Source organism: Mus caroli, chromosome 5, assembly GCF_900094665.2.
Source record: "Mus caroli chromosome 5, CAROLI_EIJ_v1.1, whole genome shotgun sequence".
NCBI lineage: Eukaryota > Metazoa > Chordata > Mammalia > Rodentia > Muridae > Mus > Mus caroli.
Genome location: NC_034574.1, coordinates 83,948,447 through 83,972,517, shown reverse-complemented (window position 1 = coordinate 83,972,517; position 24,071 = coordinate 83,948,447). Strand labels below are relative to the sequence as shown.

Sequence of the window (24,071 nt, the reverse complement as noted above, 5' to 3'; positions counted from 1 at the left end):
GATGGGAGCCCTGGGATGTATGCTTGTAATAGTGTGTGTGTTGTGTGTTTGGCGCATGTGTCAGGTGCAGTGTGTGCAGGCCCCCACTTTCTCCATGGTAGCGTAGGCTTTTGCTGCAGTGGAGGCAGGACAATCTCCTCAGATTCGGTTTGCCGCTCTAAAAGAAATTATGCTGTGTTATGCCGTGGGGTGCGAGGCTAAGCACTGCACAGAGAATAGCTTGCTGTTGGCATCCTCTGGAAGGCACGTCTGATTGCATGAAGGTTCAGTGTCCTAGTTCCTTTCCCCCAGGAAAAACGACACGGGAGCTGGCCAAGACCTCTCTGGGTGATGAGCCCAAGGGATGGTTTTGTTTTAGGGCCCCTATGCTTGCACACTGGGGATCAGACCTCTACCTTCACCCATGAGGCTTGCTTGCAGCAATTAAGATCTGGCCATAGATTAATCAANATCCTGGCCTTTTGATGCACCTGCCCCAAGCAAAACACAATCTCCCCAGGTGTGGCTTGGCATGATAGAGAGGTAGTGATAAGACTCCCTGGGCATGTCACCAACCTAAGACAGGGATCAAACCAATGCTGTTTGTCTCCCAAGGAAGGGTAAGGGGCATGGCTGCGGGGGCGCTATCTACAGACATTCTCTCTGCCAAAAAAGAAAAAAGGGGGAGATGTGGGGAGCGGGTGTGGTGGCAGTCCCAAAGGTGCCAGGGACTGCAGCTAAGTCGTATGACTTGCACCTGACTTCCTCATATAAACCACAAACATCTTAGAGCTGCGCAGGTGTACCAGGATACTGGTGAATCCATTTGGTGGAGATATGCCCCTGCTGCCCTGATTAGCTGAAGCTGCGTGCCTGGTGAGGTGGCGTGGCCTGCTGTGTGTGGATGAGAACAGAGAGTGATAGGCCCAGGGCTCGGGGGGAGATATAAACAAGAAGAAACAGGACTGAATAAACTGCTGTTAGAAGGACTCGTGGTCGTGTTGTTCTTGCTGGTCGAGAGCGGACACGACAATCCTCAAATGTGGAAAGCCTTGATTTCCTACCATCGTTCCCATCCACATTTTCGTTTGCCTATAATCTTCTTGACAAATGTTATCTACAAGGTTAGCTCAATTAAAAAAATTAATAAAAAGTGATTGGTTTGGAAATATGACGAGTGCTTGCCATTCAAGCAGGAAGACCAAGGTTTGAGTTCCCAGAATCGACGCAAAGCCAAGAGCAAATATATCTGTAGCCCCAGTGCTCCTACAGTGACAGGAGGTTCCCTGAGATGTCATGGCCAGCTAGCCTGGCATTCATGGTGGAAAAACAACAGAGGGATCTTGCTTCAAGGTGGGAATTGAGGACTGACACCTGAAGTTTTGTACATCTATATTCACACACACAAACAGACACACACACAAATGCAAACTAAAAACCTGAAAAGTACATTTTAAATTTTAAAATATTTATGCTATACAATTGATATCACCTCATCTACCCATCCACCACTGGTGTGTGTGTGTGTTTGAAGCATAGTCTCCCTATAGTCCCTATGTACTCCAGGCTAGCCTTGAATTCATGATCTTCTTGCATTAACTTCCCAAGAGCTGGTATTACACACATATCCCACTGAGTCTCAATTAAGACATATTTTTATTTCAGATTTTCTGATGAATGAAAATTTTTCAAAGAAGTGTTTCACTCTGGGGCACCGAAGACAAGGAGCCCTGCTCTACACTGAGATACACTGTAACAGCCCATAGTGGAGTGGGATAAGGCTTTGAAGCACAAAAATGTTAAGCAATCTGTGAGTAGTTTGTCAGTCAATAAAAGGGTATACGATGCCATTATATGTATTATATGTAATGTCAAGATATGGGGGCAGGGGGAACAGTTACCTGTGAACATTCACCAGGAAGTTAAGAAAAATACAGTGGCCAACAGAAGAGGTAGAGTCTTAAAAAGATCGTGAGACTGACAGATAAATGCCCCACCTACTAAATGAGACTTGGGGCTTATTTTTCTACATAATAGTTTTATCACCTCAATTCCCATCACTGTTGTCATAAGCTAAATCAGGAAAGTGGGCAGAGGTCCCCCGAATTGGAAAAGCAAATCTATTCTTGTCCTCAAGTCTCCCAAATGAAAGATATAGAGGCTTTTTATGCTCAACACTGTACAGAAACTCCATTGCCTGTGGAAATTCCCTTTTTTGGAGGCCCTCAGGTAGGAACCTGAAATGCAAACAGAGAGCATATAATTATACATACATATATATATGTATGTGTGTGTATACATATACATATATATGTATATATGTATATACGTATATATGTATATATATGTGTATATATATATATATATATATATATATATATATATCATTATTCACCTGGTTACCCAGAAAGCCCTGCTATCACCCCCAACCCAAGACCTCCATTGTCTAGCCACTTCTCTGCTCACTAAGTGTCTCCATAAAGAAATTGGAGAATTGTCATACTAATGATTTACAAAGACACATGAAAGGTCCATAAAAAAAAAAAAGAAGAAGGAAACACGCCCAAGAGGAATTGATGGCAGGAAACAATCAAACTGAGGGATAAAATCAATTAGAAAAAAAAGAGAACAATATAAAGAATCAACAAAACCAAGAGGTGATTCTTTGAGAATATCAACAAGATAGATAAACCCTTAGCCAACCTAACTAAAAGACAGAGAGACAGTATTCAAATAAAATCAGAAATGAAAAGAGAGACATAACAACAGACAACAAGGAAATTCAAAGAATCATTAGGTGTTACTTCAAAAGCCTGTATTCCACAAAATTGGAAAAATCTAACCAACGTGGATGATTTTCTAGACAGAAACCACATACCAAAGTTAAACCAAGGTCAAGTAAACTATTTAAACAGCTCTATAACCCCTAAGGAAATAGAAGCAGTCATTAAAAGTCTACCAACCAAAAAAGCCCAGGGCCAGATGGTTTCAATGCAGAATTCCACCAGACTTACAAGGAAGAGCTAACACCAATACTACTCAAGTTATTCCACAAAATATAAACAGAAGGAACCCTGCCAAACTCATGCTATGAGGCCACAGTCACCCTGATACCTAAATCACACAAAGATTCAACAAAGAAAGAAACTTCAGACCAATTGCTCTGATAAACATCAATGCAAAAATACTCAATAAAAGACTCAAAAACCAAATCCGGTAACAGATCAAAAACATAATCCATCATGACCAAGTAGGTTTCATCCCAGGGATGCAAGGCTGGTGCAGTATATGAAAATCCATCAATGTAATCCACAATATAAATAAACTGAAAGAAAAACATGGAGGCCCACAGACCCTGTGCCACCAACAGTGCAGAAGCTGGACCTAGACACTTTTGTGGTCTTCAAGTGATTCCCTAACAAGTGGAGCGGGGTCTGTCTTGGACTCTGTTGCCTGCCACTAGATCCCTTAGCCCCTATCTGGACTTCCTGGTTGGGTCTCAGTGGGAGAGGATTTCCTAGTCCTGCTGGGATATAATGTTCCAGGTTGGTGTGGTACCCAAGGGGGAAGGAGGGATCCCCTTCTCTGAGGAGAAGGGGAGGGAACAATGGGGAAGGGGAAGGCTGGGACTGGGAAGAGAGGAGGGAGAGGTTGAGATCTGGATGTAAGGTGAATTAAAAAGGAGAACACATACATTTTTAAAAAGCTAAAATAATAAACAAACAAACAAACAAACTCCTTTTGGTTGGTCAGTTGAAAGTTAACAATAGCCCTAATTAACCATGTTATATGTATATCTATGTTTCCCTGGTAGATCAAATTAAGAACAAATGAAAGCATACAAATATCAATCCAAGGTGAGTTTTCCAGAATGACACCCTAAGTGATAGCTGGTGACTCTAGAATCTAAACCACACCTCCATGACTGAATCTGGTCTCCCCCTAAGCAGGCTAATGTGGTTAGCACGATGACCATGTATGCGGGTTAGTTTTTGTCAACTTGATTAGAACCAGAGTCACCTAGAGAGAGAATCTCAGTTGAGGATCTGTCTCCATCAGATTGGTCTGTGACTGTGTTTGTGGGGCCGTTTTCTTGATTAATGATTGATGTGGGAGGACCTGGTTTACTGGGAGCTGGACCACTTCTAAGCACATGGTACTCTCTTATATAAGAAACTAGGCTGTGTAAGCTATGTGGAGCAAGCCAGTAACAGCTTTCCTCCACGGCCTCTGTTTCAGCACCTGCCTCAGGGGTCCTGCCCTAGCCTTCCTTAATGATGAATTGGTCAGTATTTTATCCCAGCAACAGAACCTAACCAGAACAGAAGCCCTCAGGTCATTCATAAGCCCTAATGTTTGGTTAGGAAACAAAGCAGAATCAGTTTCCAAGTGGCTGTCTCTCCTCATTTACACCACTGTAGCTCTAAAATCCCACTTCTCAGCAGTGAATTCAAATATATTCCTGCTACCTGCTTTGTGACCTTCTCAGGTCACTGTTCTGAAAACTATTGGAAGCTTTATTTAAATGAATAGTTATATTTTTCCTCCCACAATTTTTTTCCCTTAAAATTTCTCTCAACTCATTTGGTTGGCGTGAGACACATGCTAAACAATTTTATATCTCCTTGACATTCAATCAGGATATTTATAACTAAGGTTAAGTTGCTGTCAATGAAAGGTGAGGAATAGTGACTCTCAAACTCAGGAGTGCCACGGAGGTTCTTGGAGATGCTGTACTAGACATTGTAGGATCTATCCCCATTATTTCTGAACCAGTAGAACTGAAGGGAGGTCAAAGATACTGGTTTGGTGTACTGGCTGGTTTTGTGTGTCAACTTGACACAGCTGGAGTTATCACAGAGAAAGGAGCTTCCCTTGAGGAAATGTCTCCATGAGATCCAGTTATAAGACATTTTCTCAACTAGTGATCAAGGGTGAGAGGGCCCATTGTGGGTAGTGCCATCCTTGGGCTGGTAGTCTTGGGTTCTATAAGAAAGCAAGCTGAGCAAGCCAGGGGAAGCAAGCCAGTAAGTAACATCCCTCCATGGCCTCTGCATCAGCTCCTGCTTCCTGACCTGCTTGAGTTCCAGTCCTGACTTCCTTTGGTGATGAACAGCAATGTGAAAGTGTAAGCTGAATAAACCCTTTCTCCCCCAACTTTCTTCTTGGTCATGATGTTTGTGCAGGAATAGAAACCCTGACTAAGACATTTGGGGATGCTACTGGGATCTCTAAATCACACAATTCTAATCTCATTGTGGATTTCTTGTCACCTATGACATATCTGTGCAAATTTTTAAATACATATGCCTTTAAAATGAAACAGAGAGAATAAGACTATGAAGATCCTTGGTCTTCATCTTACCTGTCAGTGATTGGGCCAACAGTAGTCTTCACCCATGGAGCATCAGGATCCAAACAAATCATACTCCCATTTTTCAGGACTGCTCTGTAAAAATGAGCTGTTTTGGTAAAATAGCAACTGCACTTATTTAATAACAGGTCAAGTATATTAACTATAATATCTGCAACATGGATGCATATACGTCAAATGAACACACAGATTTTCCAAACTATATGAGTCACATTGGTAGAGTAGAACTTTTAACACATAACAGTGTGCCTAGCTAATTTAAAATTGCAATCTGGTTATTTATTTTTTAAATCTAAAACTCTAGTCATGATTTATTGAAATGATGTGGCTTCACTGTGGAAACTAAAATAAACAAAAGGTGTATTTTCAAATTTGTCTTGTGTAGTAGCTAGGACAATCTTCTCTGGTTGATATCAGAAAAATAAGTCTGATTGGGAGGGAAGACCAGTGCAGTGTGAAGCTAATTTTCCATTAATTATATCCAGAGTGGAACAACATAAGAATAAACTCCTGGAGTAAAAAAAAAACAAAAACAAAAACAACAATAACAATAACAACAAAACAGCAGTTCTCATTCTGTGAGTCACAAACCCTTGGAAGTCAGAGGAGGTCAAATGACCCTTTCATGATGGTCACTCATTACCATTGGGAAACACAAATATTTACATTATGATTTAGTAGTAAATTACAGTTATGAAGTAGAGACAACAATAATTTCATGGGGTTCACCACAATATGAACTATTTTGAAGAGTCACAGCACTAGGAAGGTTGAGAACCACTGACCTAGAAAGATGTGGGAGGCTTTAGCATGGAGCTGAATTCTACCAGCAGCCTGAGTTGAAAGCAGAGGCCTTCTGAGAACCTCTAGGCAAGCTTTCAGCCTAGTTGGTATCGTTCATAAAACAATGAGAAGGCATGTCTATCTGTGGCTTGACTCTGGTCTGGATGATAAACTCAGGACAGCTCCAGTGCCTTTTTATGTGCTCCCTGCAGCCCTGTGGATTTCCTCTTCTCTTCTTCCACTTTCTCTCCCCAATCAGCAAAGAAGCTACCCCAGTCACTCAGCAGGCTGACCTACAGAATGTAGAGCAATAACCACATTTATTTTATAGTCTATTATGGTAATTTGTTACCTAGCAATGAAAAACTGAGTCACACACATTTAGATAGACATATAGGTAGGTAGATAGATCCACCCATCCATCCATACACATGTATATACATACATACATACATACATACATACATACATACATACATGGATGAATGCATACATACATACATGTATAGAACAAAAGTTATAACTGAAGAGTGAAGGAATTTTTTACAGTCTGTAAGGTCTGTAATTGCAGGTTAATGCCCCTGAAAAATTTCCCTAGAGTCATTAGGCTATATTGTATGTGTTGGTACACCCAAGTATATAATGCAGAGATTCCCTTTTTTCATAAAATAAAAGCAACTTTTACTGTAACAGCTTCATTGTAACATTCAACATAGCCAATATACAAAAGGAAACAAATTTTCACTTGCAGGCCCTTTGCAGAAGGGATTATTCCATTGTCTGTAAATTCTGGGGCATGGAAAGTCACTGATAAATGTGTAATGATATTTATTTTTGGAATAAATGGACTCAAAAGTTAAAAAATATTGAAATTATAATTAATAATGTTGTTTTTGTAAGATCTAAATTTAATGCATCTAACATTACAGCAACAGTGTACATTAGGAATGTATTAATCAAACCTATCAAAAATGTAAAACTATACCAAGAACCTATCAAGGTATAATATAATCTTTCATGAATATATGTGTGTGTGTGTGTATCATTCATTGATGTAAGTGTACACATACATACATACATACATACACACATACATACATACACACATACATACACATACATACATACATACACACATACATACATACATACACACATACATACATACACATACATTCATACACACACATACATATACACACATACACACACACATACATACATACATGCATACATACGTACATACATACATTGATGATCCCCTTTTCTTATATTCTTGCCCATAGCTGTGTATCTTTGCTTTCTGAGTAATCATTGACTTCAAAGTTAGCTTTTCTCAGCAGAGTTTATGAAATCAACTGTCTCCTCCGCTAAGGAGCTTTCTTTGGTTAGTGGTTTGGTTTGTTTGTTTGTTTGTTTGTTTTTCTGGAAAGACTGCATGCCACTTTTAGAAATGAGAGCACAACTACTAGGTAATAGTTTTGCCATACTTGTTGTCCAGAGCCACAGCCTTCTGTCTCTTTATGTAGCACCGTGCTTCTTACTCAAGCTCCCTAATGCTGCAGCTCCTCAATACAGTTCCTCATGTTGTGCTCCCCCCAACCATGAAATTATTTTCAGTGCTACTTTACAACTGTATTGTTGCTACTGTTATGAATCATAATGTTAACATCTATATTTTCTGATAGCTTCAGGAAACCCCTATGAAAGGATTATACAACCTACAGGTTGAGAATCACTGAAACACATTCTGAAAGGAGATGCCAACCAGAAAACTTTCATGCAAGAGTCTCCACCTTCCTCCATGCCTTGACTACTTACATCACTTCCTTTCTGTTGCAGTAAATGGTCTCGAATATCACCATTATATTTTTAATGAGTTTGAGAGGAATGAATTCAGAGTGTTCCTGAATACACAGACATCGTAGCTCTTCAGTGTCACAGGGACGGACTGTAGGGGAAAGAGTAGAGAGTCTCTCATGAAGAGCAAGTAAGTCCCTAGTGCTCAAGTCTTTACTTTGACTTAGGAGCCAATACAGCAGGGCACACAAGACTGACACAGAGTGTATGATCTTAAAGCAAGGAAACACTTTTTAAGCTCCTACTGTGTTTGAGAAAACTGCAAATAATGTAGGCAACTAGCACCTTGCTTAAAGTTATAGTCAGTAACCATGGGAAAACACTTATGCCTTCTTGATTATGTGTAAATTTTATCAGTTGAAAAGTAAGGATTTCAATCAGTTTAATACTCTAAGTCTGTTGGTAATCATTCTTTTACTCTCAGATCTAAAAAGAAAACCATAGATTCTTATAGTTAGCTGGTCCTAATAAGTCAAATGGTGGTTTTTCACTTAACTCACGAAGACTGTCCGTAAACTTAACAATCTAAATGCTTTCCTGCTTAGGCTTTAATTTAGCCATTTCTATAGTTTGATTAATGGCCCAAACCACCTCATTATATTTGAAATGTCTTCTGGGTTTTCCCAGTACCTAGATAGAAAAGGAAAATTCCCCGTTAGCTTACCGAAGATGCCTAGGTTAAGGACAGCCAGCAGGAGCATGGACCAGCCTTGAGCAGCCATGTCTGTCTGTGGCTTGACTCTGGTCTGGATGGTAAAACCAGCAAGGCCACAGGGCTTCTTTATATGCTCCCAGCAGCCCCGGGGATTTTCTTTCTCTTCTTCCACTCTCCCCACTGAAGAAGGAAAAGCAGCATGCTTGCCACTTCACAAGCCCAGAAGGAGGTTGGGCTTAGCTTTCAAGTTTTGTTTAATTAAGAAGTTGAGAGCAGGTTGAGATGAACTCGAGGCATACAGATACGAATCTCTCTTTTGTTAGAGCTGAAACTGGGTAAATATAAGGAGCCCTTGTTATTGTCGTTGATGAATGGGGCCACGAAAACATAATTTTAAACAAAACCCTGCTTTGGGCAAAGAAGGGAACTAACATACTTTCCTAGAGCAAATATTTGCTTTTGGCTCTTGTACATATTACTATGGCCCTGCTTGAAGTTTTAATAGAATTTTACTATGGTGAAATCATGTTACGGCACCAACTACAGAGGAAATAAGAGTCCAGACTGACAATAACCTACTAAGATTTATCCTATCAAGAATAGAAGACTACAGCTATTCGGGACTTAGTATGTATAAGTTTCCTTGGGTTTTAAGATTAATTAAGTAGCAAAAGACTATGAGAATTGCTCTCCTGGATCTTAAGCACATAACTGATCTTAATTATCTAAAATAAACTGTTCCTTGTTTTAGCATACACAACAATAGCATAAGCTGTCACAGCCAGAGGCTAGGTGGCTTAAATGGCAGCAATGTTGTGACTTTTAGAGAATTCAAGTCCAAGTCCAAGGTATGGGCAAAGTTGTCCCTTTCTGGTATTACAAGGGACAGAAATGCTCCAGGTATTTTTACATAGTATACTCATGGGTTGCCTTCTTGTTCACAACAGTGTTTTCTCTATACGAATGTCTATCACCAAATTTTCCCTTGCTATATGACATGATTAACATTGGATTAGGGTTCATTCTATTAACTTACTTTAACTCAATGGCTTATATTTTTGAATGAAAAAGAGTTTCTACAATCTATTTTGATTGTGCTTTTCCGTTTCCCCAGTTCCTCGAGGATCTTCCTCATCTCCCTACTAAACCAACTTTATGTTCCCCTTTTTCTCTTCCTTAAAAAACAAACAAGGAAACAAACTCACAAAACAATACACACACACACCAGCAGAAATCAAAATAAATAAACAAAGGATTAATAAAAGAAACAAAAAAAATCCCAAACAAAATGGAGGTATAAGTCTACAAAACTACCATTGAGTTTGTTCTGTCTTGGCCAACTGCTCTAGGGCATGGGACTTACCCTAAAGTATGATTAATGTCCCTACTAAGACTCCATTGCAGAAAACTGATAATGTTTTTCTGTTGTCAGCCTGTATCAATTGCAAATAGCTTCTTGGCTAGGGGTGGGAGCTCTTGTCAACTCTCTCCTCTCAGTGCTGGGACCCCCATCTGGCTTGAATCTCTGCAGGCTCTATGTGTGCTTCTACAGTCTCTGTGGGCTTATAGATGCATCAGTTCTGTTGTGTCAGGAAGACACTGCTTAGAGTCATCAGCCCTGGCTTTTATGATCTTTATGCCTCCTCTTCTATATTGATCCCTGAGCCTTGAAGGAAAGGCTTTCATGAAATCATCTTACTTGGGATTGAGTGCTTCAAAGTGTCTCACTCCCTGCACATTGTTCAGTTGTGGGTCTCTGTTTAGCCCCCACCTTCTGCAAAAAGAAATTTCTCTGATGAAGGATGAGCAAGGCACTATATGAGCACAGCAATATGTCATTGGAAGTTATTTTAATGCTATGTTTCTTTAACATAATAGTAGATTTTCTCCTAGGATCACGATTTGTCTAGTCTCAATGTACTGGCTGGTTTTGTGCGTCAACTTGATACAGGCTGGAGTTGTTATCACAGAGAAAGGAGCTTCAGCTGAGGAAGTGCCTCCATGAGATACAGCTGTGGAGCATTTTCTCAATTAGTGATCAAGGAGGGAGGGCGAATTATGAGTGGTGCCATTCCCTTGGCTGGTAGCCTTGGGTTCTATAAGAAAACAAGCTGATCAAGGCAGAGGAAGCAAGCCAGTAAGTAACATCCCTCCATGGCCTCTGCATCAGCTCCTGCTTCCTGACCTGCTTAAGTTCCAGTCCCGACTTCCTTTGGTGATGAACAGTAGTGTGGAAGTGTAAGCTGAATAAACCTTTTCCTCCCTGCTTGCTTCTTGGTCATGATGTTGTGCAGGAATAGAAACCCTGACTAAGACACTTAGGTTCTTGCTCATTTTAGTAGTATTGTGTGTGTCATGTATGGGTTCCATCTCACGGAGTGTACCTTAAATCCAATCAGAAACTGGTTGGTTACTCCCTTAGCAGTGATGCCACTATTCCACCTGGGTACCTTGCAGGTAGGGTCACTGTTCCAGGTGACAGGATTTGTAGTTGAAGGATATTGATGGTTACCTTTTTCCCCTAGTAGAGTGCAGAGCATCTTCCAGTACAGTGAATGCTAGTCAATAGGAGCGAAGCTTCTAGTTGGGTACCAGCTCAACCTCCCTGTGTTCAGTTACCCATGTTAGTGTTGGCTTCAGCAAGAGAACCTTACCATCTGGTTGTGAAGTGTAACCAATAGCCTGTGACGCTTGGGGATTTCCATCGGGCCCATTGGTCCAACTACTCAACAAGATGGAACCCATTCCTGCCACTGGAGGCTTTGCTTGATGGCATAAGATGCCTAGTTGGGATGTTGTCTTCCCCAATGCCCCAGTTTCTTCCCCAATGGAATACATTTAGATTCCTTTCATATGTGTATGTATTTTAGGAAGTTTCTACAATAGTTTCTATATGGTTGTTCGAATGGTCTTTAGTGTTAGTTGTTCTCTCCCCCATATTCTCTCCTTTACCTTTCTCTTCCATCCCCCTCCCTATTTAAGCCCCCTACTGTGAAGTCCCTTTTGTCTCTCCACTATATTATATAGCATCACAACGGCTGCCTGTTTAAAGACCACATCTCCAAATAAACTCACATTCTGAAAGATCGGAGCTTAGGACTGCTGCAGATGAATTTTAAGGGGACACAGTTTAATTAATCTATTATAGAATCTAGCTACAGAATCTATGAGCACAAGAGGGCTGATATAGTCCAAAGATGAACTTAAATCGCATAATAAGAAGGCTTCTTGCTCATTCCCATTGGGCATTCATTCCTTATCAGAACCTTTTGTAGACACTATTTACTGAAAGAAAATTTAAATTGAGCTTTGTTCTTGAGAATGTCACAGCTTCCTTTGGAGAAACAGACCAAAATATAAATAAATAAACCCAAATGTTCATCTATGTTTACTACAGTTGAGATCTTGTGTGTCCCTCAGAGGCCCGTGTGTTAAAGGGTTCATCCCTTGCTTGGTGCTGTGAGCAATGGTGGAAATTTAAGAGGTAAGGTCAGATGGAAGTTTTAGATAATGGAAATCCAACTCCTACCTAGCTGACAAAATATTAAATATTTATTTCATTTATATCACTTCTCCAAGCTGCCTGATCTCTTTTTCAAGCAATGACTGAAAACAATGGAAGTGATTTTAACTCGCCCACATGTTCATAGGCAAACATCGAATAGTATTTAAATGGAAGATAAGTGTCAGCAAGGTACCAACTTATTGGAGAAATTGAACCTGGCTATGGCTTGGTAGATGTGATTTCCTCTGGTTTGGGGGAGGGGGGCAGTGGGTAGACTAAGGAACCAGGTCAAGGTTTCAGCTTTAAATGCAGCCAAAATAAGAAAGGAGGGAGAGAGGGGAGACAGGGGAGACTGTGAGAGGGGAGGGAGGGGAGGGAGGGAGCTCAAAGATTAACATCTGGCTTCTTAGGCAACTTATGAGCATGACAGAAATTGCAGTAACTTTGATTTTTTCGTGGTTTAAATTGGTTTCACAGTTTTTTCAGAATAAGAATACAAACACTCCAAACAGCTCCTCAAGTGGCCTATAGCCCAGCTGAAACCGGCCATGGAGTGCCCTTCTACCCTGACCATGTTGAGCACGGATGTTCCTCCAGCCAGATTTCACAGATTTCCGGACTCACCTCACATTGTTTACCCCATCCCCAACCCCCAATTCCCAGGCAGTCTACTCATTCATAAAACACACAATTCTCTGCCTTAAGGTCTAGTTTCTGGGAATCCCAAGTGTGCAGATTTAGTTTCCGCTGAAAGCAGAATCCAACAGAAAGATTTATTACAGGAAGAAGCATCGAAAGAAAGCAGAACTCGGGGCGGGAGGTGGGGGTGGGGGGGAGAGAAAAGCCGTAAAACGGCACAGTGGTGAGGTAGCCATGTGGACAACGAAGCCTCTTCAGCCTCTTCGTATACCAGGAACACTTGTGAAATACTACTCACAGTTGTCCCTTCCTTTAAATCATCTAACTCAAGTTAAATGGTCGAATGTCCTTCAGCAAAACACGCACTGGCACTATACGGCTAGAAAGAACGCGTGCCCCATCTGCTAACTGCCTTCTGCTCCTGCGGGTTGAAGGAAGCTTTTGAGGGTCTTACATCACGGATTTTCCTCTCTGCAAGTTCCTCAAACCATCTGCCATGTGTGCTTTTCCTTCAGAGGACGACACCTCAGAAGACAGGCAGGAAGAAGGGGACCTTAAGTTGAAATGTTGGTGTGGGGCACATGGAGTGGAGCACCGATGATGTCGGTGTCTAGACCAGCTCCTTTCCTTACACTTAGTGTGCATAGAGAAGGGAACCATTTGTTTCCCAGGGTTGCCACACTGTGCTGCTGTGAGCTTTCACCTCTGCCATCCCTGGTGGCTCTTTGGCTATTTCTGGTAGTCTCAGGAGGGTTCCTCTGGAACACTCCCAAGGACAGGGTGGTATCAGTCCCCCCCGCCCCCCCCCCATCTCTCTCAAACCTTACTCAGGAGCCCCATCCATGCCGTAGTGTTTCCGGTAACCAGGCTAAAGAAATGGTTCTGTTGCAACATTTTCATTTCCTGCTACCTTCAACTAGTGACCTCCACCTCACGTCCTGTGTCCCAGTTCTTAATCAAGAAAGTTGCCCAAGATTGTGATAAGACCGTCGCCGAATCCGAAGTCAATCTGATTCTTTGAAACCTAGTTTTAACCAGTCTTTTGTCCTTCCTGTGCCCTATGTTGACTACTGCTGGCAAGGACATAGCAGCCGGAAGGACCTGATCCAGTGTTGGAGGAGGGTCTTAGGTGTGAATTATGGCTCCGCTGAAGCTGTAGGTTCCCTTTTCCTGTATCCAGTCAGTCTGAGTCAGGGAGGGGATGGTAGCATTGTGGAGGGAGCTTCTAGTAGGGTTCCCGTGCTTTATTTCTGTTTAGTTCCTAGACTTTTCTACCTTCCAGAATCATTTGTAATCAGTATTCTTGGAGATGAAGAGATTATTACAACTTTCAACTCTTCATTCTCCTGTGTGAGTGTATGTGGGCAGCCCACAGAGCTTGTTTCTTGCCGCTCACAGCCTTAGGTATTCGGATACTGGGAACAAGTTGAAAGATCTCAAATACTCAGGCTTCCAGTCCTTGCCTGTACCCAAATCCAGGATTTCCTAATGAGTCCTAAATCCCCAAATAGGAAACAAGCAGGTGCTTCGTAGATCCACACACAAACAACTTGCATTCCCAGATTTGGAGTTTAGCTTTAGATGACTGTCATGTTTTCTTTTGTCACACAAATTTGTCCTTAGAAACTACAGTGTAGCTTCCATCCTGAGCGTCTTTGTACACAGGCTATTCTAAGGCTTTCTCTCAAGGTCTATAATTACCACAAAGAACGATGAGACCAATATAGTCAAATCCAATGTGTATACCAGTATTTTTCATATTGATGCAAAGAATTAGAGCATTAAAATGGGTAGTAATTTTATACATAGTAAGGTAGAAATTACCTATCTATGTGTGTATGTATTTATGTATGTGTGTATGTACATATACACACATATTTATACATATACATATACACACACATATATATGTATATATGGATGATTAGCCGACATGTTTGTCTGTGTACCATATGAGTACCTGTTGCCCTTGGTGGCCAGAAGAGGGCATCAGATGCCCTGGAACTAGAGTGGAGAGGTGGGAATTCTCTTGAGTCAGCACTGGGAAAATTACACTCTTGGGTGGGGAGCAAAAGCCACCACCACATGAACACCATGACTTAGACTGTGATTTGTTTTTCTAGCTAGCTGAATGTGTGGTGAGGATGAAGAAAACTTGAGAAACGCCGAGGTAACTCATTGGATTAACCTTAAGCAACAGCCCTCCAAGGAAATGGAACAAGCATTATTTTAAAATATTTTATTTTCAAATTATTTGTAAAAATACCAATAAATATTTAAACTTCTCCATTCTAAGACATAGAAGCATTAAATAGTCACTGTGCCTTATTTAAAAAAAATCACTTAAAATGTCTAAGAAATATATAATGCATTACAATTCTTAAAGCTTTAACACAAAGTTGATGATTCATGTGACACTGTAAAACATTTCAATAAATAACAATTGATAATCTTGTATAGTTACAAACCTAGATGTGCACATGCATTTTTCCTACACCGACATGACCTTGTTTGTCTGTTTCTTGACTATCCCAGCTGCCACCAAAATGGCCAGCCAAGGAATACTGCCTCAGAAATAGTAATATAAATCCCTGACAGAATCTGAAAATCTCTAACCTTCAAGTTAAGAGTAGGCTTGGTTAAACTTAGACTTGATATTAAATAAACATTAAATAGGATGCCATCTTGCAAGTAGATTCAATTATACCCTTAGTTATTTTACATGTGAAATAAAATAGGTATGAACTCTCAGGAGTTGTTCAAAACAAGCAGGTGGAGACGCATCCAGTCGCTGTTAGGATGGATCGCTTTTCTCTCATTTAGAATGCAGGTCCTTCATCATGGCGAGGGGCTTCCTCCTTTCCTGGCTCAGCTGGACTTGCCGCTGTCATGAGAAGTAAGATGTTTTTATTAGGTGCACAGCATCCTTCACTCTCCTGGGTTTTCTGAGGACAGCCTGCCCTAAGGACCCTGGCCTGTGATGCCTGTGCCACAGAGCAAACACCTCAGGCTTGCGGATGCTCTCCTACAGGACAGAGATGAACAGGGGACCTGGGGTCTCAAAAAACAAAAGCTGTTGAAGCAGATTGTCTGTCACACCAGGTCTCACTTAACTTATGAAGCGATACTATTTCTTTTTAATTAAGTTTCAAGATAAGATTTCCAGAAAGACATAGATAATAAGTTTTGATTATATATATGTAATCAAAGTTTTGATATTACACACACACACAGTATATATATATATATATATATATATATATATATATATTTACTGAGCCACTGCAAAATCTCTGCTTTTCCTCACTAAATATTAAAAATTAGAACCCTGCTTCCAAACACCACGGACCTGCTTTTTAGAACTAACTAGGATTGGGAGGCCAAGGCACATGAAAATGTTCTGAAAAGCAGTGCTATCTCCCTCTTATACGATAGAAAGAGGCTCCAGGTAGGGATAAAAGATCCTGGAAAAATCCTTCAGGCACCACAGTAGGCTAATTAATTATCAAAAACGATTATTATAATTGTGAAGATAATAATCACTATTGTGGCTCTGTGACTTTCCCTGATAAGATTCTCGAGAGATAGAAGCCAGTACTCTGATGAGGGTTATCACGTGCAAACAAAGCGCCGCTCACCTCTTCAGTATCTTCTTGATGATTATCTGAAGCCTGGGGCCTTGGGGGTTGAGGCAAACTTCTTGACCATTCTTGAGAGTGGCTCTGCAGAGAGAAGTAGGGATCATTATTAAGGCTCGAGGTTCTGCTGGGGTGAGCTTGGGGCCGCAGGAGCGTCTGGGCTATTCTGGCCATGGCAGAGGCTACCCAGGGAGACACTCACATGACTTCTGTCTGGGTGCAGTGGGGTCCTGGGGTCGTCACCATCAAGCTCTGGATGGTCTCAAAATCAACCCTTGGTAGGGTGTTCAGGCACTGACAGCGCAGCTCACTGGCCACAACAGCCCCTGTAGGAGAAGACACTGGGTCAGAGGGGCTGGGGATGGCTGCGCCCACCTGAGGCTTCCCCAGAAACATCAGCCTCGAATCCGAATCCCACCTGTAGCCTGGTGGTTGGTGGCCAGCAGCAGCAGCAGGACCAGCGCAGCAGTGAGGAGCCGGCAGGTGGGAGGGGCCATGGCGCTAGGCTGGAGTGTGGCTGGAGTCTGCAGCGCGGGAGCTGGTGCGAAGTGTTGTGGCGAGATCTGGGGCTTCAGGGCCCTGCGAGCCCCTTTTATACATGATGACTGGAAGAGCCCGAGCCCGGGCTGGGGAAATTCCCCCCGCAGCTCCAGGTCCCTGTCTCAGAAGGAAGATAGGGCCCCACCCCCGGGCTCTTGATGAGTGTGTAGGGGACACACGTGTGCTACTGGTTCCCTTCCTTCGCTGCTTGCCCACTGTGGGACCCTGAGATGAGTCCTGCCTCAAATGCCCCCTTTCCTACTCCCAATTCCACCCCACCCCACCCCCAAGGACAGCAAGTGTGCCTGCGCTGGAGAAACCCCCTGTGGGGTGACCTTTGGTGCAGAGACTCCAAAACACAGGAGCAAGAGGGAAGGAAGAGGTCGAAGGTAGAAATCCGCCACTGGGTGGCGAGAGGCCAATAGAGAAAAATAATGAAGTGACAGTTGTGGGTGAAGGCTTTGCAGCTCAGAAAGAGCTGGGAGAACTGAGTCCGCTTGTGAATACATCCTTTCTGCCTCTGTCTTTATTGTTGTTTTCGGTGAGGTTTCAAAGCTAGAAACTTAGACACCTAATAATTTGTTTGATTTGTTGTATTTTGACATTTTCACACACACACACACACACACACACACACACANANAGAGAGAGAGAGAGAGAGAGAGAGAGAGAGAGAGAGAGAGAGAGAGAGATCCTGCCTCTGTGCCATAATTCCTTCCATGAAAGAAAAATAAAATCTAACGTGTGTTCTTTGGGTTTTCTTTCACTCCGATTTCTTTCTTATTCGTTGACAAAAGCTATTAGTAACTGCCTTTAAGATGGAGAGGCATACCCTAGAGTAGAGTGTTCATATCAAGGCCATAACCTCTGAAACTCCTGATTGTGACTGCTGCTCAGAGACCACCACCAAACAAGAACCTTGGTCAAGGGTGAGGTGGTGTGCTGGAGAGTGCGCTAGACACTAAGGCTAAGAAGGTGTGCACTGTTAAGGCTAGTATGTGTACCTCAGTGCTTTTTGCCTCCCCTTTCCTTCCCTACCCATCCCCAGGGCTCTAGTTCTTCACAGGAAACACACCCAAACGGCACCAGCTACTTATGGAGGTGGAAACGTGCCATTCTCAAGCTACGTTAAGTGTGGCTGACTTTTAAAAAAAAAAATGATTAAAGGATTGGTTGGTTGGCTGGCTGATTGACTGACTGATTGATTGATTGATTGATTGATTGATTGATTGATTGAGGCAGGATCTCTGTATCCCAACCTGGTTTGAAACTTACTATACAGTCTAGGATGACCTTGAACTTGTGGTAGAATTGCTGGGCCACCCATTCAAGCACTGGTATTACAGGCATACAACACCCTATTTAACAATGTTGAAAAGTTCTAAATTAAAACAGTTACTCAAAGATTTACTAAAAAATTGAAATGTATATTCTACTGGAAGGTACACTTAGATGATTTGCACGCACGTGCATGCGTGCGTGTGTATGTGTGTGTGTATTTCTTGGTGTCTGTGTGTGTTTGTATGTGTTTGTGTCTTGTATGTGGTATGGTTGTGTGTATCTCATGTGTGGTGCATTTGTGTATGTGTTTGTATGCATTTGTATGTGTGTCTGTATTATATATGTCTGTTTGTGTGTGCATATATCTGTATTTGTATCTGTGTGTGAGTCTCTGTGTGTATCTGTGTGCTGTGTGTCTGTGTGTGTTTGTGTGTGTGTGGTGAGAGATAGATCACTGAATTATTTTGTCATCACACTCAGTTTGTCTATAAAAATGAAAATTTGAGTAAATAATTCTCGTTTATTTGGAAGAATGTACAAAATTATTAATGGGGGGGGGTGGTCAGACAGGGTTTCTTTGCATAATAGCCCTGGCTGTCCTGTAACTCATTCTGTAGAGCAGGCTAGCCTCAGATTTACAAAGATCCACCTACCTCTGCCTCTCAAGAACCAGATTAAAGGTATGCAGTACCACTGCCTGGCTCAAAATCAATAATCTTTTTATTAATCATTTTAGTTCTCTGGTGATATTAGACATATATAAATGCATTCTGACTGCTCTCTCTCTCTCTCTCTCTCTCTCTCTCTCTCTCTCAGCCCTCTCTTCTCTCCATCTTATCCATATTATTCCCCCTCTTAATGAATCCCTGTCTCAGATGTCATCCAATAGGACCTTAAGAGAATAACTAGAATGATGAAACGCTGTATCAGGGAAAGGGGAATGTAGGAGAGTGCACAGGCTGTAAACGTTTGAACGACTGATGAAATAGCCACAGTGGGCTGAGTTCCTCTTTCCAGCACCATGGCCATGAATTTTCTAAGGTTGAGTGGAAATTTTCCCAAAAATATGGAAGTGGTTCTTTGAAACTTGAAAGGTATGGCACATTATTTTCTAACTGTGGATGTGATCTGTGCTTATTTCTATAAAGCTTACAAAGTCAGAAAGACATAGCAGTTTTTCCTCTTCTTAACTCCCCCCTCACATTCCCATGTAATGTACATAATTATATTCAGTCCTTGAAAAATTCTGGAGTCATTGCACTCTGTTTTTAGATAAGGAAACTAAGACTTAAGGAGGTTAAGCACTTTGTTTAAGAGTACGTGCCTTATATTGTAAAGAGAGAGAACTGGACTCAAGTTCTTTTGACTCTTGCATTCATTTTAGTTTGAGTTTTTTGATTTTTTCTTTTCAGGTTTTTCCATTAGACTATCTATCTCTCCAATATCTATAATACCCATCCCTCCTCTCTCTCATATACATATAATCTCTATATCATGTCTATTCGCCCTATATATTCTATATTTATTTCTAGTCATATTTGTTTCATAGTATATACTCATGGTGGATTAATTAGAAAAGTTTATGAAGTACAGGTAAAAAAAAAAAGAAATCTGTGCTTGAAGTGTGTTGTCTTAAAGGACAGTGAGGGGCAGTGTGGTGGTGCCTTCAATCTCAACCCTCTGGACACTGAGGCGGAACACAAGCATAAGGATCAATCCCAGCTACATCAGGAGCTCCAGGCTGGCTTCAGATACATAGCAAGATGATGTCAAGGACAACAGCTGAAACGGTGGCGTGTTTGTTACCTCAAAACAGGAGCCCACAGGAATGGGAGTCATTGTTCATTGATGAGTGACTGACTGGTCATCTAACCTTTCTGTCCCACTACCCAGAAAGTCATGTCACCTTAGGTTCTACTGCTATTTTCACAAGGCAGCTCTAGAATTTTCAGGTCTTTTTATTATTTATTTTTAATAGATTCTTTTCAAATTTCACATCATGGACCACAATCCCGCCATACCTGCCTCTGCCCTTGGAATTTCCCCCTAAAAGAAATAAGAGAAAACAAAGGAAACAAAGCAAAACTATCTCACCACCATGGAAGCTGTGGTATAGACCAAGGTGTGTCACACACGATACTCTTTATACCCATTTATCCAAACAGTTTCACTTGTAAGTGTTCACTGCAATGAGTCATTGGTCTGGTTAGAGGCCTTGGCTTCTGCGTCCCTATCAATACTGGATCTGTACTGGCTAATTTTGTGTCAACTTGACACAGCTGGCGTTATCACAGAGAAAGGAGCTTCAGTTGAGGAAATGCCTCCATGAGCTCCAACTGTAAGGCATTTTTCTCAATTAGTGATCATGGGGGAAAGGCCCCTTGTGGGTGGTGCCATCTCTGGGCTGGTAGTCTTGGGTTCTATAAGAGAGCAGGCAAGCCAGTAAAGAACATCCCTCCATGGCTTCTGTATCAGCTCCTGCTCCCTGACCTGTCTGAGTTCCAGTCCTGACTTCCTTTGGTGATGCAGCATGGAAGTGTAAGCCGAATAAACCCTTTCCTCCCCAACTTGCTTCTTGGTCATGATGTTTGTGCAGGAATAGAAACCCTGACTAAAACAGGATCCTCACCTGGAACTCCTCTTGGATGTCCTGTTGTTGCCTTGTGTCATGGAGACCTTGAAGTTTTATTTAGTTCTACAGGACCAGCCCCTCTGTGCCCTCCAGCAGTTCATAGATGGGGTGGATGCTGGGGTGGGCTAACTCAAAGCACTGGATATGGGCCTGGGTTGTAGCTGAGATGGTCTGTCCAGCAGCTCTTTCACACCCATGCCACCAGGTTCAGCTCTCTAGAATTTCTCCAGAAAGTGGTGGGGCCAACTCCCTCACCTTCCACAGGCAAGAAGGGGCAGGGCCACCTCCTCTGTGCCCAAACCATTACATGCTATTTCTTTTTAATCTTATTTCATTTATAATTATGTTCTATCATTGAAAATAGATTTTTAAAATTATTTTCTATTATTAAAATATACATATTTTATTTACATTTTTATGTTTATATTTAAATATAGATTTTTTTCTCTTGTAATATATTCTGATTACAGTTTCCCTCTGTCTATTCCCAACCACTTTTCCTCTCATCTGGATTCACTTCCTTTCTGTATCTCATTAAAAAACCAACAGGCTTCTAAGGGATAGTCATAAAATAGATTATAATATACTAAAATAAAACAAAACTAACACATTGGAATTGGAAAAAAGTAAACAGAAGGAAGAACCCAAGAGAAAACACAGCAAGCAGAGCCCCCCTCGTTCACAAACTCAGGAGTCCGATAAGCACGCGTAACTGAAAGCCACAACTTACACCCAAATGACTGGTAACAGACTTGTGCAGGCCCTGTGCAAGCTGTCTCAGTTTCTGTGAGTTCATATGAGCTTTGGTCATGTTGATAAACAGAGCCTTGTTTTCTTGGTGTTCTCTGTCTCCTCTGGATTTTTTTTTGGGGGGGGGGATATTTTCTTTATTTACATTTCAAATGGTTTCCCCTTTCCAGGTCTCCCCTTCAGAAGCGACAAGGCCATCCTCTGCCACATATGCGGCCAGCACCATGGCTTGCTCCATGTGTATTCTTTGGTTGGTGGTCCAGTCCCCCGGAGCTTCGGGGCTCTGGCCAGCTGTCACTGTTGCTCCCTCCATGGGGTTGCAAACCCCCTCAGCTCCTTCAGGCACTTCTTCAACTCCTCCATTGAGCTCAGTCCAGTGGTTGGCTGCAAGCTTCCACCTCTGTATTTGTCAGGCTCTGGCAGAGCCTCTCAGGAGACAGCCATATCTGGCTTTGTGGATTGGCAGGATCAATATAGTTAAAAATGGCCATCTTGCCAAAAGCAATCCACAGATTCAACGCAGTCCCCACCAAAACTCCTCTGGATCTTATACTCTCTCTGCTTCCTCTTCTGCAGGGTTCTATGAGCCCTGTCGTGAGGGATTTGCTGGAGTCATCCTGTTTAGGGGGGTGTGTTCTAAGGTCTCTCATTCTCTGTCTAATTAATATCTGGCTGTGGGTCTCTGTCTTTGTCCCCATCTCCTGCAGGAGGAAGCTTCTCTGATGATGCCTGAGCAAGGCACTGATCTACAAGTAGAGCAGCAGGTCCTTGAGAGACATCTTTACGTGTGTGTGTGTGTGTGTGTGTGTGTGTGTGTGTCACAGTAGTATTTGCTTTTCCCCCATGTCCCTAGTCACCTAGTCTCAGTTTCTTGGTTACCCAAGCAGTGTCAGATCTAGGTTCCATCTCTTGGAGTAGGCCTTAAGTCAGATATTGGTTGGCTACTCCCAAAAGCCCTTGCCATGATTGCACGAGCCTATCTTGTAGGCAAGACAATTGTCAGTCAATGGATTTGATAGTTTATCTTTTGTGTATGGATCAAACATGGCCAGTTCTTGAAATTTTCCACTCTTTGATAAACTAATAGCTATATCAGCTTATGGAATTCTGGAAAACACAAAGCATGTTGTGTTTGTTACTGAGTTAGTTTACACACACGCACACACACACACACACACACACACACACACACACACACACACGCCGAGTCATGTTAGTAAATATTTATACCTTCCCCAAAGCACAGAGGGTTTATTTTATGTTCTTCTAAGCACTTTACAAGTGTTGACATATTCAGTCATAAAAACAACACTCTAAGGCAAATATTATTGTTATCCTTATGGAATTTTAAATAAGAAACTAAAGCTAAGAGGTTAGGTTACTTCGCCAACATGTGTCATTAAGCCTGGAAATCAAACCCAAAGACAAAAAGCTCTGTGATACATAATTCATAATTTCAGGAGACTGGTAATTTACAAACTTGGTTGAGTGATACAGTCTTCCGTATTCTAAAAGGAAGCGCAGCAAATGGCTGTACGTTTGGTAGCTGGGTTTCAGTAAGTGCATAACTAACTTTTCTTCTACAGCAATGCAACTTGTCACACTTTTTCAAGTTGCCCACGTCCGTCAGAGTAGCAACTTTTGGGTAGAGAAGCTTGGAAGCATCCACCTTCGACAGCTAGTGAAGTGTGCCCTCATCAGTAAGATGCCATGTACACTGTTATGACCTCCTGAGAAGGATATGTGTGGTCTTCTAAAAGTTATAGCTGAATCTAATCTCTGTCTCTCTGTGTCTTTGCCTGTCTGTCTGTCTCTCTCTGTCTCTGTCTGTCTGTCTGTGCTCTCTCTGTCTGTCTGTCTCTCTCTCTCTCTCTCCAGATACAATCAGAATAATATTTAAAACTGAGTAATATCCTTCAAAATCATTAAAATCATAAAATAATAAGGAAAAACTGAGAAACTCTGAGATGTTATAAGTTATTGTGATCCATACAGTACCTTGGATCGGCTTCGGTATAGAAAGAAGACATGAAAAACATAGCAGAAAAAGTCCAAGTCCTAGTAAAGTCTAGAGTTCTGCTAAAACTGTGTGTGCCTGTTGTTTCTCTAATTTGACCACAGTGGTATCCATAGCAATGTTTAGCATCCATAGAGCCACAGTGGAGAAGCCATAAGAAAGGTTCATAGATACCATATTGCTTTGCAAGTTTTATAAATTTAAAATTGTTAGCTCCTAAACCAACTTAGTACAGCACCCAAATGAAATGAACAGACCTGAGTGCTCTACTAGCTGACTTTCCAGAAAGGAAATTGGATTTTTGTTGTTGCTGTTGAGTAGGTACTTACTCAAACGCAAACATCCAAAATATTTTTTGCCTTAGTTGGGACACTTCATCGTGTTTCATAGGATTAAACAGTTTGCTTTTGGCATTAAT

The 24,071-nt window shown here is 41.7% G+C and overlaps 2 protein-coding genes across 2 annotated transcripts; both read right to left on the bottom strand.

The window, feature by feature from the left end:
* Positions 1-2,026: 2,026 nt before the first annotated feature.
* LOC110294890 (C-X-C motif chemokine 15-like) lies at positions 2,027-8,718 on the bottom strand. The gene is made up of 4 exons (XM_021163362.1): positions 8,661-8,718; positions 7,958-8,087; positions 5,345-5,428; positions 2,027-2,216 (listed from the first exon to the last, which is right to left on the bottom strand). Exons 1-4 carry the CDS (start codon positions 8,716-8,718, stop codon positions 2,027-2,029), a joined length of 462 nt encoding a protein of 153 aa, XP_021019021.1.
* A 6,304-nt stretch (positions 8,719-15,022) lies between these two features.
* Positions 15,023-16,994, bottom strand: LOC110294442 (C-X-C motif chemokine 3). The gene is made up of 4 exons (XM_021162680.1): positions 16,852-16,994; positions 16,636-16,759; positions 16,434-16,517; positions 15,023-15,679 (listed from the first exon to the last, which is right to left on the bottom strand). Exons 1-4 carry the CDS (start codon positions 16,928-16,930, stop codon positions 15,664-15,666), a joined length of 303 nt encoding a protein of 100 aa, XP_021018339.1. The 5' UTR covers positions 16,931-16,994; the 3' UTR covers positions 15,023-15,663.
* Between the last annotated feature and the right edge of the window lie 7,077 nt (positions 16,995-24,071).

What these genes read in the sequence shown, in the direction of transcription:
- LOC110294442 (XM_021162680.1), bottom strand. Translation starts at nt 16,930, where the DNA reads ATGGCCCCTCCCACCTGCCGGCTCCTCACTGCTGCGCTGGTCCTGCTG. An exon ending in CACCAACCACCAGGCTACAG is followed by an intron (nt 16,760 to 16,851) that starts GTGGGATTCGGA and finishes CTTCTCCTACAG; the next exon opens with GGGCTGTTGTGGCCAGTGAG. An exon ending in TGCACCCAGACAGAAGTCAT is followed by an intron (nt 16,518 to 16,635) that starts GTGAGTGTCTCC and finishes TTCTCTCTGCAG; the next exon opens with AGCCACTCTCAAGAATGGTC.
- LOC110294890 (XM_021163362.1), bottom strand. Translation starts at nt 8,718, where the DNA reads ATGGCTGCTCAAGGCTGGTCCATGCTCCTGCTGGCTGTCCTTAACCTA. An exon ending in CCTTAACCTAGGCATCTTCG is followed by an intron (nt 8,088 to 8,660) that starts GTAAGCTAACGG and finishes TTTCCCCTACAG; the next exon opens with TCCGTCCCTGTGACACTGAA. An exon ending in GTTGGCCCAATCACTGACAG is followed by an intron (nt 2,217 to 5,344) that starts GTAAGATGAAGA and finishes TTTGCATTTCAG; the next exon opens with GTTCCTACCTGAGGGCCTCC.